Source organism: Pollachius pollachius (genome assembly GCF_949987615.1).
Source record: "Pollachius pollachius genome assembly, chromosome: 7".
Taxonomy (NCBI): Eukaryota; Metazoa; Chordata; class Actinopteri; order Gadiformes; family Gadidae; genus Pollachius; species Pollachius pollachius.
In genome coordinates, this window is record NC_136940.1 from 26,208,573 (window position 1) to 26,221,072 (window position 12,500).

The 12,500-nt window shown below is 46.1% G+C and overlaps 1 protein-coding gene across 1 annotated transcript in view; it reads right to left on the bottom strand.

Moving 5' to 3' along the window:
* atp11b (ATPase phospholipid transporting 11B) overlaps positions 1-9,963 on the bottom strand; it is a 42,671-nt gene extending 32,708 nt beyond the window's left edge. The window contains exons 1-6 of the mRNA XM_079740078.1: positions 9,663-9,963; positions 5,272-5,388; positions 3,189-3,278; positions 1,910-1,990; positions 1,566-1,673; positions 1,039-1,167 (exon numbers count right to left, since the gene is read on the bottom strand). Of these exons, the coding sequence (XP_079596204.1) occupies positions 1,039-1,167; positions 1,566-1,673; positions 1,910-1,990; positions 3,189-3,278; positions 5,272-5,388; positions 9,663-9,689 (552 nt within the window). The 5' untranslated portion in view covers positions 9,690-9,963. The remainder of the gene's footprint in view (positions 1-1,038; positions 1,168-1,565; positions 1,674-1,909; positions 1,991-3,188; positions 3,279-5,271; positions 5,389-9,662) is intronic.
* Positions 9,964-12,500: the final 2,537 nt, after the last annotated feature.

The window sequence follows — 12,500 nt, forward strand, 5'->3', positions numbered from 1 at the left end:
AAACGTACACCAAGCAGTCCTCTCAATGCCTCATGCTAAAATCACCATTACAGTTCCAATGTGGGAATTGAACGCACTACGCATCACAACTGTTTAACAAATGGCAGTTTGGGTTTTTAAAGACAGCGAGTCTCTGCCAGGCCCACACCAGGAAGGTTTGACATGTCAGTACTGCTTAGGGAGACGGACAGCCAATGAGGGACAGGGGCCGGACCAATGAACACCCCCAGGAATGGAGGAACACACTGCTTATGTTTTAAGTAAAATATCGAGAGAGAGAGAGAGAGAGAGAGAGAGAGAGAGAGAGAGAGAGAATAGAATGTGAGACAGTGCATGAAGAGAAAGGCCTTTGGACTTCTAATACTGACTTGCAGTATTTCCTGCCCTACTGCCTGTTGAAAGAAGAACAGAGGGAGAGAAGCACGCTTGGTAAACATTACAGGACTCTGTTAGCCATAACAAAGTTCTTGCAAGCCTTTGCAAGATACAGAAACCTATCCAACCATGTTAAGCAGGAAAAGATATATATATATATATATATATATATCTCCTTTATAAGCTCTAGGATACACAGTCCTGCGCTTGATGGGAAACATCCAGTCAGTTCTGTTAAAGGTTGTATCAGCGATGTTGGGCGACAACACCTCTGTTGGTATTTTAAGCGAGATCCCAAACAAACAGAGCTCGCCCCTCCCGTCCGTGTGTCGTGCATTCAGTAAAAATGTTCATAAACGCAGTGTAAAAACCCACAACACCCACCCCTTGCCGGTGATTGGTTGGAATACTATTTATTTTGGTTTAGAGTGTTTTTTTTTGTGCACGACCTCGGGGCACAGGCTGCCAACAGAGACGCGTTTTTTTGGACGGCCTGCTTACGGGGCGGGCAGCTAGCGGATCGTGAGGAAAGATCAGATGAATGTGATCATTCATGTTTCGGCCTAGCATCGCTGATACACGGAAGCCTTCCACACAGACACATCATCCACGTGGACGGTCGGCCCTGTGTGTGGGTCGGGTCGGGGGGGGGGGGCGGGCTACCTTGAGGTTGGTCTCTCCATCGAGGCTGGCGGTAGTGATGTGACAGGTGCCCTCGGAGCGGTCCGACGACAGCAGCACCAGGTCGGCCGGGAACGTCTCGTCTTTAGCCACACGCACGATGTCTCCCACCTGCAACACACAAACAGTTTTAGATTTTCGGGAGTTTTGCTGACGCTTTTATCCAAAGCGCCTTTCAACCATTCTTTCACACATTCACCCACCGACGGCGGAGTCCACCACGCAGGGCGACAGCCAGCTCGTCAGGAGCAGTCAGGGTGAGGCGTCTCACTCAGGGACACCTCGAACACCTCGAGGAGCCGGGATCGAACTAGCAACCTTCCAGGTAGCAGCCAACCCGCTCTACCTCCTGAGCTACTGTCGCCACTCATGCATGGGTAAGTACGCACACACACCGTTGGACTTGTTTGTTCTGCATCGGTGGTCCTTGATTCTAAATCTGCCAAGTCCCCAAAGAACGTGTGCCAGTATATCTGTTATTTGGCAAGTGGTGGTGGTTGTGGTCGTACCCGGATGTTCTTGGATCTCGTCTGGACCAGGCTTCCGCTGCGAACCACAAACACCGGGGCCCCGTTGACCTCGTTGTCTGCGTTGTGCCGCAGCCAATCCTCATAGCCCTGCCAGAGAAAAGAACCACGCTCAGCCAGACGCTCGGATCAGATGTTACAAAAACGCAACTCAAAGCCCCCTGCGATTGTCTCGCACAAACCCTCCCTCCATTACTGAAGGCTGCTTTTCCACTGCGCCAAGCAGCAGTGCAGCCCTCAGAGCGGTTCACTACGCACACACCTTCAACCTGAGAGCATCTTTTGGTTGGCATGGTAACCATGAAGCCCACCACGGCCCCGCTCACCTGTTTGATGGCAGTGACGGTGATGACAAAGAAGAGAGGCAGGCCGCTGGTGACGGGGGACGTCGGGGTGTCGATCATCAGCTAGGGACGGACAGAGACACGAGTTAGTGGAAAGGTTTGACAGGCTACAAAATGGACTCAGCAGGGTGTGGAGTGGGCGAGAGACAGTGGGCATGAGAGAGAGAGAGAGAGAGAGAGAGAGAGAGAGAGAGAGAGCGAGAGAGAGAGAGAGAGAGAGAGAGAGAGAGCGTTAGCGAGAGGTGTCAAAACAGGAAACCTGCTAGGTGTCATCTTAAATGTTGAAGTTCAAACTCTGAAAAAATTAATATTGAGATTAAGCCTATCCCCACTTTAAATTGTCTAGATTTCTGTGATTTCTACAGGTAGTTGTACTGGAACTAAATTTGGCTTTCCAGGGATAAATGGAATTCAGAATGCCTTTGCATCAAGGAAAATGCTGTTTTTTTTCAACCTCATATGGGGTCTAGGGAAAACTGCAAACAACAATTTGTGAATTTGGTCGATTATTTAGCGAGAACGCTGCAACGTAATCCTTTTGGAGAAGATGTGTCCCATCAATGTAGGTAACTGTCAGGCTCAGATTATATACTATAATTATCCAAAGGATCCCTAAAGAGAAAAGGCATGGTTTACATTTGATCATGTCTTCATTCTCTTAGTTTTCACGGGTATGACAGTGTGTTACTTTTGTGTCTTCGCCCTAACAGAAACCCTCTGGTGACATGATGGTGTCAGTTGTCTTTAGTTTCCGAGTAATAAATCATGTTTTACTTCCCTGGAAAACAGGCCTACAACCGGACTTTTTTGTTGGACATTTGACGTAAGTCCTCTTTGACAGGAGGACAGAGGATGACCGAGATGAAGTAACTATGTACCGGACGCACAGGTCCGGTTGAATGAAGCACAGGTCAGATCATCTCAACTCAGGTCGAGCCGCTGCATTCTCAGGTTTGGTCGGCTCTTAAAGTACAAACACGACTCACTGCATGACTGTGTGGTTGCAAGGCGAAGGGGACTGGGTGGGGAGGAGGGGTGTCCACCACCCACGCCTCCAAAGCCTGTGACTCACTAGCAGTCATTTATATACACGCACGCACACACACGCACACACACACACACACACACACACACACACGCGCGCGCGTGCGCCCAGGCATGCGTTTTGAAATCAAGTGCAGCAACAGCACAAGTCCCGGCCCACTGTAAGACTGCGGTCTGAATGTGAGTGTATAGTGTGACACTTGTGGGTGTGTGTTACCTGTACAAGGAAGATAATGATGAAGTAGAAGTTGGCTATCCTCCTGAACTGCTCAAACAGATTCTTGGGGACAAAGTTCCAAATGGTATACTGAAAGAGACGGGGACACAAAAAGAGGAAAAAACATAGAAGTCACACATTGAGCGATAGAGGAGTGTGGCCTTTTTAACAAGTAACGGCAGCCAACCGACATAAACGCCCTGTCAATCCAAACAGCAGAAGCCCAACCCATGAAGCTCACAGGAAGGCAGCTGCCTCCAGACACGCCATCAGAAAAGGCCAAGCATCCAATGCCCTTTCCCATTTCCCCTTAAATCAAATGCCCACAATACTCATGAGGGACCATAGCTATCGGCTGTAAACCAGGTTTTCAGTACTGACCAAATAACAAGGTCGATAACTTCCTCCTCAAAGACATTCACGAACAATCCAGCCCTACTGCTTCTCTAAAACTATACTGTAATCGTTGGAGCTCTATATGGGCCTCAGATGTTAGATGTTACCATGTGGACACAGAACAGGAGTTTAGTCAGTCACATCTGACTGCAGAGATCTTTGTTCAATAATTGACGAACGGTAATTTGGTCAATAGAATAAAAACGTGTGTGCTTTAAATGCTTTGTCAAAGGATTGGAAATGAATAGCCTATAGACTTCCAAAATCATTATTTTGTACAATTGTACAATTATGCTACTGATTCATCAGGCCAGATGTGGTGTTATTATCATTAGAAGGGCCTCATCATCCTCAATTTTCCCCTTCCACTGCCTCTGCGGGTTGGGGGACCTGGATACGCTCCATCAGAGCCAGGTACCTTGCCTTGTTTTGCATTTCCCTTTGTAGTTGGGTTGTAGAGAGGTCCAATAAGTTTCTCATCGTTTTTCCAGATGTCACGAGTATGCGGATTATTATAAGAGTGGAACAAAATGACTTGCGGTGCTGCACAACAGCAACAATCCAGAGTTCCCGAAACCTCATGCGTCTTTGAGGGCCCACCAGCTGGCTCAGAGGAGCCTGTTGGACCCGCCCTTCACACGAGGGAACTGACCGCTCTCTGCTCGTTCTGAACCTCTATTACTGCTCCACACCACAGGAAGGATATAGAGCATATACAGCATTTGTAAAATAAGATCTAAATAACAATTGATTAGAAGTGGCAGCATTAGGAAGCCGTTGTTAAAAAGTGGGAACAACAGAATAGCTTCAACCACTGAAGTTGGTTGAGTAGTGAAGCTGTACGGTAAATATCGGTCCCTTGCGGTCACCGTGTCAGGTCTTATTTCATTCGGAGGATGATGATGTGTTAGCCCGTAATAAACCACCAACACTCAGGAGTAGCGAGCAGTCTCAGTCTGACCACCATCCGCCTCACTAAGGCCAGAGACTTACTGCCTCGTAGGTCCGACGAGTCCCCAGAGCAAAGCACAGATAATAACATCGCCTTGCATGACCTGGTGTCAATCGACTTACCAATCAAGTCAAACTGCTGTGTATCTATGGAGCATCCTCTCTCCCCAACAAATACAGCAAGGCAAGTTTATTTATATAGCACCCTACAGACACAATGGTCATTCACAGTGCTTTACATTGGCAGGATCATATTACCACACAGACTATTACGCTATTACTTAGTGTACAAGTGGGGGCGTGTTGGCCTGACCGTAAACAGTCATCCCACTGATTCTTTCGCCTTTATTAAAGCGGTGTTTCATTTATTCCATGTTCCCTTGTACTCTTCATTGAGGTCTAAACGGATTGAGGTCAGACAACTATGTGGCTAAACTCTTAACAAGGGGAAACTGAACTCCATAGTGTTCCGTGTTTAAATGCGGTTGTGTCTTTTCTAAAAGGCCCATTTCATTGCCTCAACAAAATAACAATAACTCATGTAACACAGTGCTTATATCGGACAAAGAACCTTGGTAAAAAAATGAGTATCATAACGAGCGTAACATTAACTAATATTTCACTGTAAAAAATGATTGGCTGATAAAAAAACATTTGGAGATGGGGAACGGCCTAAAATCCGTGCAGCCCTTAAAAGGGATTTAATGTCGGAGATGACCAGTGGTAATGGCGGTACCTTGGATGAGATGATCCTGTTGTCGGCGAAGCGTTGAGGTATGTAGTGGCCATGTTGGGGGAACCGGTTGGCCACGTACACCGTTCTGGTGTCACTCTGATGGGGCGGGTCGAAGCCCTGGGGGTTGGAGATAAATCACCCTCAATTAACAACATAAAAGTGGGTTCATTCAATAAAAATCTTCAGGATCACCAAATTTAAAAGGTGAAGTAGGTACAACGATACGCGCACATCTGCACCGTGCACATCAGCAGCGTGCACGTGAACATCAGCACAGCGCACACGCACGTCTGCAGCATGCACGTGCACATCAGCACTGTGCATATCAGCACTGTACACTCGCACATATCAGCACTGTGCACGTGCACATCAACAAAGTGCATCTTGAACACACGCTGCTAGAAAACATTATTAAGGGAAACACTGTTACATTCATCCTACTGCTACAGGTTGTTGCAGAGAGACAGCTCCACGTAAGAGAGGGAGAATGGCAACCACTTTCCACTAAGAACAGGAAGATCACATTTCGTCCTCAACTATGAATTTAACCCATGCCACACGCCCACCGAAAAGAGAGACGTTAAGCCTTGTCCCTCTGGCCAACTCAGAATCATCTGTGGTGCACATGTGAAGCATTTTTGTAAGTTATTCTCCCCTCTTTTTCCCCTCTGTGTACTCAATCGTGTTATGCAATGCTATAGTTTGCGTTATTCATTTTGGCAAATTTATTCAGCTCTGTAATTCCTAGAGGCCTTGAAGTGTGTTGTTAGAATTTCTTCTTTATCGAATTGAAATCATTCAACTGTGTAGATGCAGGGAGTCTTTATGAGTACGGGCTGACTTTGATAACTGCCTTTGCTTTTGCCTTCAAGATGATGGATATCAAATCTGCAAAACTTGCCGAAAGAAGTTGAGGCTAAAGGTACTTTGACACCAGATGCGTTGCAAATAAACGATGCAATAATGCCTCGAAAAACTTGACATGTCAAAATTATTTACATCAGCCGCAAAGCAAATGTGCAGAATTTTCCTTTTTAATCCTAGTGTCAAATACTGTAGCGAATTGCTGTTGATAAGTGGGCATGGTTTGGACACGTTTGTTCTTGTTTCCCTGTTCAATAACTAAAATAGGATATCACTCTTTCGTAGAAAGTTGGTATCCAAACAGAACTTTTACGATACAACTGCACACCTTCATCTTATCAAAAGCAACCTATATTCAGGTCCCGAGGTGCAACTAAACGTTTGCTTGTAGCGCACAATGCTAACGACATTAAGAACTCAGTTGCGGATCAGTTGCATCAAATGCTAAAATGTACTGACTATTTGCAGAACTGCCATTTTTTGATCACACTAACAGCTTGTATTTTTTGAAAACCATGAAAAAAATATATCTTTATATACACCCAGGGACCCAGACCCAAATACATATTGACATGGTTAAGTATGACCCTTCACAAAGGAATATCAAAGAACAACAGTATGATCAATAATAGCGATTGCTTCACTAGGTCTAATTGACTCCATCTCGTGGACCGTGACGCTGCTGGTAGTGGTTTATTTTCAGCCCTAGCTCAACACCGCCCACTCACAACCAGCCACGTCAAAGAAACAGTACATTAGTTACTGGTTGATCCAGTTCAGCCACCTGTCTGCAGGTAGAAAGCAGTCTAAATCGAGTTTAAATCGAGTCACACCAGCTGAAACTCCTGGAGGTAAACAACGGAAAGGCTCATTCATAGTTTAGTCATTCAGTAGGGTGTAAACCAATGACAACCAATTAGTTAATGATCAACAATGTAGTGAAATCTTCATTGATAAATAGTATACATAAACAGTTGTGTATTATATAAACCGTTGACATCAAGCATGTCATTGGCTACTCCTAGAGGGTTTTCCTTTAGGCTATGTTTAGCCAGCTTCCCCAGTTGTAAACACTGGAATAATAATAATTGTTCTTCTCCTTTTTATTCAATACTGGGTATCCATCAAAGTCAATAGGCCAACCACGCATTAACACATTCATCCGAATGGCCTTCCACTACCATCACGCAATGAGCAGAGTTAAGACGAGTGACATCCCCAGTGTGGAGGACCGAGGTGTTTAAAAAAGTCATATGACTTAAATCACATCGGACGAGCTAATTGGGTAGGGAGAGAGGGAGTGAGAGAGATAAAGTAGTGATGTAAAAGAGATCTGAGGTAAGTTACCAAGGAGCATTCGAATGCAGATTTCCTCCGCACAGCAAATAATATTACCACCTATTATACCGCTTCATTTTGACAGCAGGAGGTGTGGGGAGGGACAGAAACCAACATGAAGGGAATATGGCTGCACCTATATCCCCATCTGCTTTATTATTAGTTAATCATTAAAACACTGCCACGTCTTGAATGATTATTTTGCAATGTCTTACATGACAGACTGAAACACTTCTGGCCGTCAACAACCAACCAAAACACATCTTATTTGTGTTCCACATATTCATCATCATATTTCTCTAAAAATACTTTTCAGGTTTCGAGTTCCATGAATGATAGGCCTCGTGTTATTGTTGCACAAAAACCTAATACGCCTGCCGTTATTGGCAGCGCCATACGTTTCCTCTAATAAATGAACATTCTTCCTATTTCTGAGGTGCCACGGCCCACTTGGTGCCATGACAAAGAGGAACAGCCGGTGACAGAGCAGCCATCAATACAATCTGTCCATGGCTCCCCACTCCCTCAGAGCTCACTGTACGGGAACCGTCTGTAGCCAAGCCCTGGCTGCCCTCCTCCTTTCTCCTTCTCAGCATGATCCAATGTCGCGTTCAAAATAAATGAACCCATAAACAAATGTGAACCAATGAAGGACTCCTGGGCTTGCACTTGTGTACCATCCAGTGCGCATCTCCCTTCAACCCAGGAGAAAGGGCATGCACAAGCCTTCTGATACAGGGCCTTCTGAACCCTGCATTGTTGCTATTGAGAAACAAATGTACCATCATGTTAAGCACTGCGGTTTCCCCGGTCGGTAGCACTTGATGACGTCAGTAATGAGGTTACAGAGAGCTGCAGCGAGTGTATTTGGTACTCTTGGAAATATACTATTTCCCAGAAGCGACTGACGGTTGTGAGTCTATGGGCAATGTGTTTGTTATACGTTTTGGTACAAGAGATACAGCAACCTGCAGTAAACATGTCACTGCTGATTCAATTAACCTTCTATGAGAAAGACGAATGAGAATCAGTGTCGTTAGAATCTAGGATGTGTATGGATTTAACTGGTTTTAACAACATTCCCAACTTGACTGATGTGTGACCAACCTGTGTTTGTATTGATTTACTCATTACTTAACAGCCTCCAGTCCAATTAAAACATTTTTATACATTGAACTTGAAACAATGAGTGTGTGTGTGCGTGTGCGTGTGTGTGTCCGCGCGCCACAAGGTGATTTTATTATAAACTTTCTTGTAATACCTTCATCATATCAAAATGGAAACACTGATTTGATTACGTTATCAGGTTTGTTTAAACAGTATTGACCTACAGTGAATAACTTTAAGCACTTTAAGAGCTGACGTTACAGAAAACATCCCCAAGTCTGCAGACCACTCACTGGGTCATTATGGACAGTTTACCAGTGGACTGGTCACTAGTTAACCAGTGGACTGGTCACTGGGTCAGTAAGGACAGTTAACCAGTGGACTGGTCACTAGTTAACCAGTGGACTGCTCACTGGGTCAGTATAGACAGTTTACCAGTGGACTGGTCACTGGGTCAGTATAGACAGTTTACCAGTGGACTGGTCACTAGTTAACCAGTGGACTGGTCACTGGGTCAGTAAGGACAGTTAACCAGTGGACTGGTCACTGGGTCAGAAAGGACAGTTTGCCAGTGGACTATTCCCTAGTTAACCAGTGGACTGGTCACTGGGTCCGTAAGGACAGTTTACCAGTGGACCGGTCACTAGTTAACCAGTGGACTGGTCACTGGGTCAGTAAGGACAGTTTAGCATTAGTTAATCAAGTTGTTGAAACTTTACCAAGTTTTAGTCATCGCATTGAATGCGATGACAACATCGCATGCCGAGGCTGCTGAACCACAAGTTAACCCCATGCTAACGGTTAAGCAAACGCATGTACAAAAGGAAAGAAAGAAGAGCGTGAGGACGTGGTAGGGAGTGTAACAGGTTATAATAAACCCGCTCTAGTGAAACATGGAACAGCACAGCCGACCGAACAACGACGACAGCGAACGGAACGCTTTGGACTCCAAACTACTGGCTAGCTATTAGCATCCTGTTGACCCAGACCCACCAGACGGGTCGGGTTTAAACACGTAACTAAAACCCAGGGAGGACAGAAGACACAGGGCATGTATTAGAGGTAGTAGAGCCCGGGTATACCAGCTGCTGCCGGGTCCAGCGGAGCATCCTCGCTGTCCTCTCGGTCCCTTCCGCCTGGAGCCGCCAGCACTGGGGCTAGCAGCGGCTAGCTACTAGCTACTCCGACTAAACCTCTCAAAACCATCAATATCTTCCTCCAAACGCCGGGCTCCTTCTCCGCATCACGCCACGCAGCGGCACGGCGCAGTTGTGCGGTAAAATCCAACGACTTCCATTTCCCCGTGAATGTATATGAAGCATAAATAAGTCCCAGGTGGAAGTGACAGGCGGCTGGTGAGGAAGTGCGACCTGCCTGCTCGACCTGTTTCCTCAGTGTGAGCTCGAAGTCTACTGGCGGCGGAGACTCCCGCCCCCTGCCCCCTACCGACACGCCCCCTACCGCTACTGACACGCCCACTACTCCTACCGAGACGGACACGAACCCTACCCTACCGACACGCCCCCTACCCCCTACTGACACGTCGCCTACCCCAACCGACACGCCCCCTACCGCTACTGACACGCCCCCGATCCCATACTGACACGCCCCCTACCCCCTACTGACACGTCGCCTACCCCAACCGACACGCCCCCTACCCCTTCTGACACGCCCCCGACCCCATACTGACACACCCCCTACCCCTACCGACACGCCCCATATCCCCTACTGACACGCCCCCTACCGCTACCAACACGCCCCCTAATCCCTACTGACACACCCCCATACCTACCGACACGCCCCCTACCGCCTACCGACACGCCCCCTACCCCTACTGACACGCCCCCTACCTCAGCTCACAACACAGTGAAGCTGCTCTGGGTCTGCAGCGGCCTTCGCAGTATCAACAGTCGTTTGTGTGTAGATTACTGAATAACTGACTGAAGATATGGAGTTGTTTGTTTTCCTAAACGTATACTTGAAGTGGATGTCGCTTGGTGCTGTGGTGGCCTAAAACGTTGACGCACTGTATATGCTACATAATTACTTGAATAGAATGTACAGGTTTATCAAAACACTACTTTCTGAAGCTGCTTTACTTTTTAACTATTGCTTTATAACATTACATGAACACTTTATCTAAAATTGCATGCATCTTGTTTTCTATCGGGGTATCAGGGGGGATATGAGGACTACAAGGACACAATGTCGTCAACACGCAGAACACCTCAGCACAGTGCACGGTGCCACGGGCCTCTGTGTGTACCTGAGTTCTGACAAATCAAAGCCCACTTGCTGATACCGTTACTTACCAATACTTTAAGGGGCTCTCATGGCTGTGATTCATCTCATGTTACAGAGAGATGTCACAATTTAATCGTAAATTGACGTTCTTTTTATGTTTTAATCCTTAAATAATCCGCTATCTCTGTGTCTTTGTGTGAGTGTTAGTAGGCAGACCCCCCTCTCTGGATGTGTTTATGAGTGTAATCCCTGAGCTGCGCTAGGTTACATAACTCTGCCACAGCGGAAACATCTGGAAGAGCATCAAAACGACATGCAATCTACAGCACTCAAATAATTCATGTTCAAGTGTAACTTGCATGTTGATGTGCTTCTGTGTTTGTACATTCGTATGTGTGTGTATTTGTGTTTGTGTGTGTGTGTGTGTGTGTGTGTGTGTGTGTGTGTGTGTGGGTGTGTGTGTGTGTGTGTGTGTGTGTGTGTGTGTGAGAGAGTGTTTTGTTTACATGCACGAATACAGGCACTGCTTTAAGGATTAAAACTTGGAGGAACTGATGGTATCATTCATCCCTAGCAGCTATCCCTGCTCTCGGAGAATTGAATGAGGCTTTGCTGAGGTTTACAAAAGCTGCAATGCTACAGTTAGAACCCCCCCCCCGAGCCAAAGAACACCTGAGCATGGCAGAAATGAAGTAAACCACACTCCCAGTATAACTGACTATAAACCTACTACCTTAAGCAAGTATAGTAGATCACATATACAGAGGACTGGCACAGAACTGTAAGGCTGTGGCTGACTTTACTTTATGAATACTCATGCAGGCAGTTATCTAAAAGCTACATACAGCATATCTTTGTCCTGTACAGTACTTTAGGCTTTTCATGGTTCATTTGGCACATTTTTGAAAGTTTTTGCCTGCAAATGTTTTTTTGTAGAATATGAAAAAAAAAAAAAAGTTATTGTTCAATGCAACAAAACTAAACATAATAGACACAGAAACACTGAAGTCCTTGTGAAAACCTGTTTGTTTTTTGGCCCATGCCTTTGATTCTGCATCTATTTGACTTTCACATCCTGGACCGCGGGGCCTGTTACTGTCAGTGTGGCCGGCGTGTAGGTTTCAGAGCAGGATAATCCGTCAGGCGTCTTAACCAGACCAGGGCTGATCCTCTTGGTAAATGCAACAGTGCTAAATGGCTTTCAATCATTACTGGCAAGTATCCCTAATAGCCCTAATAGGCTTAAAACAAATTCCCTGTCCTCCGCTTCTCTCTTTAGACACTACAGTTGTCTCTCTACTTCTGCTTCTGCTTGTTTGTAAAGGGTGCAGCCACAGGCGCGCGTGTGTGTGTGTGTGTGTGTGTGTGTGTGTGTGTGTGTATGTGTGTGTGCGTGTGTCTGTCTATGAGTGTGTGTGTGTGTGTGTGTGTGTGTGTGTGTGTGTGTGTGTGTGTGTGTGTGTGTGTGTGCGTGTGTCTGTCTATGAGTGTGTGTGTGTGTGTATGGGTAATGTTAGAGTGCCCTGTATGCATACAGACATCTTAATTCATTAGTGTGAACGTCAATCTCTGCGTGCTCCAGGGGAAATGGGGGTCTGGTGAGAATGAATTAAATGGCAATCCCACATATTTACAAGGTTTGAAAAATGAATTGCATGTTTTACACTGGTTCACTT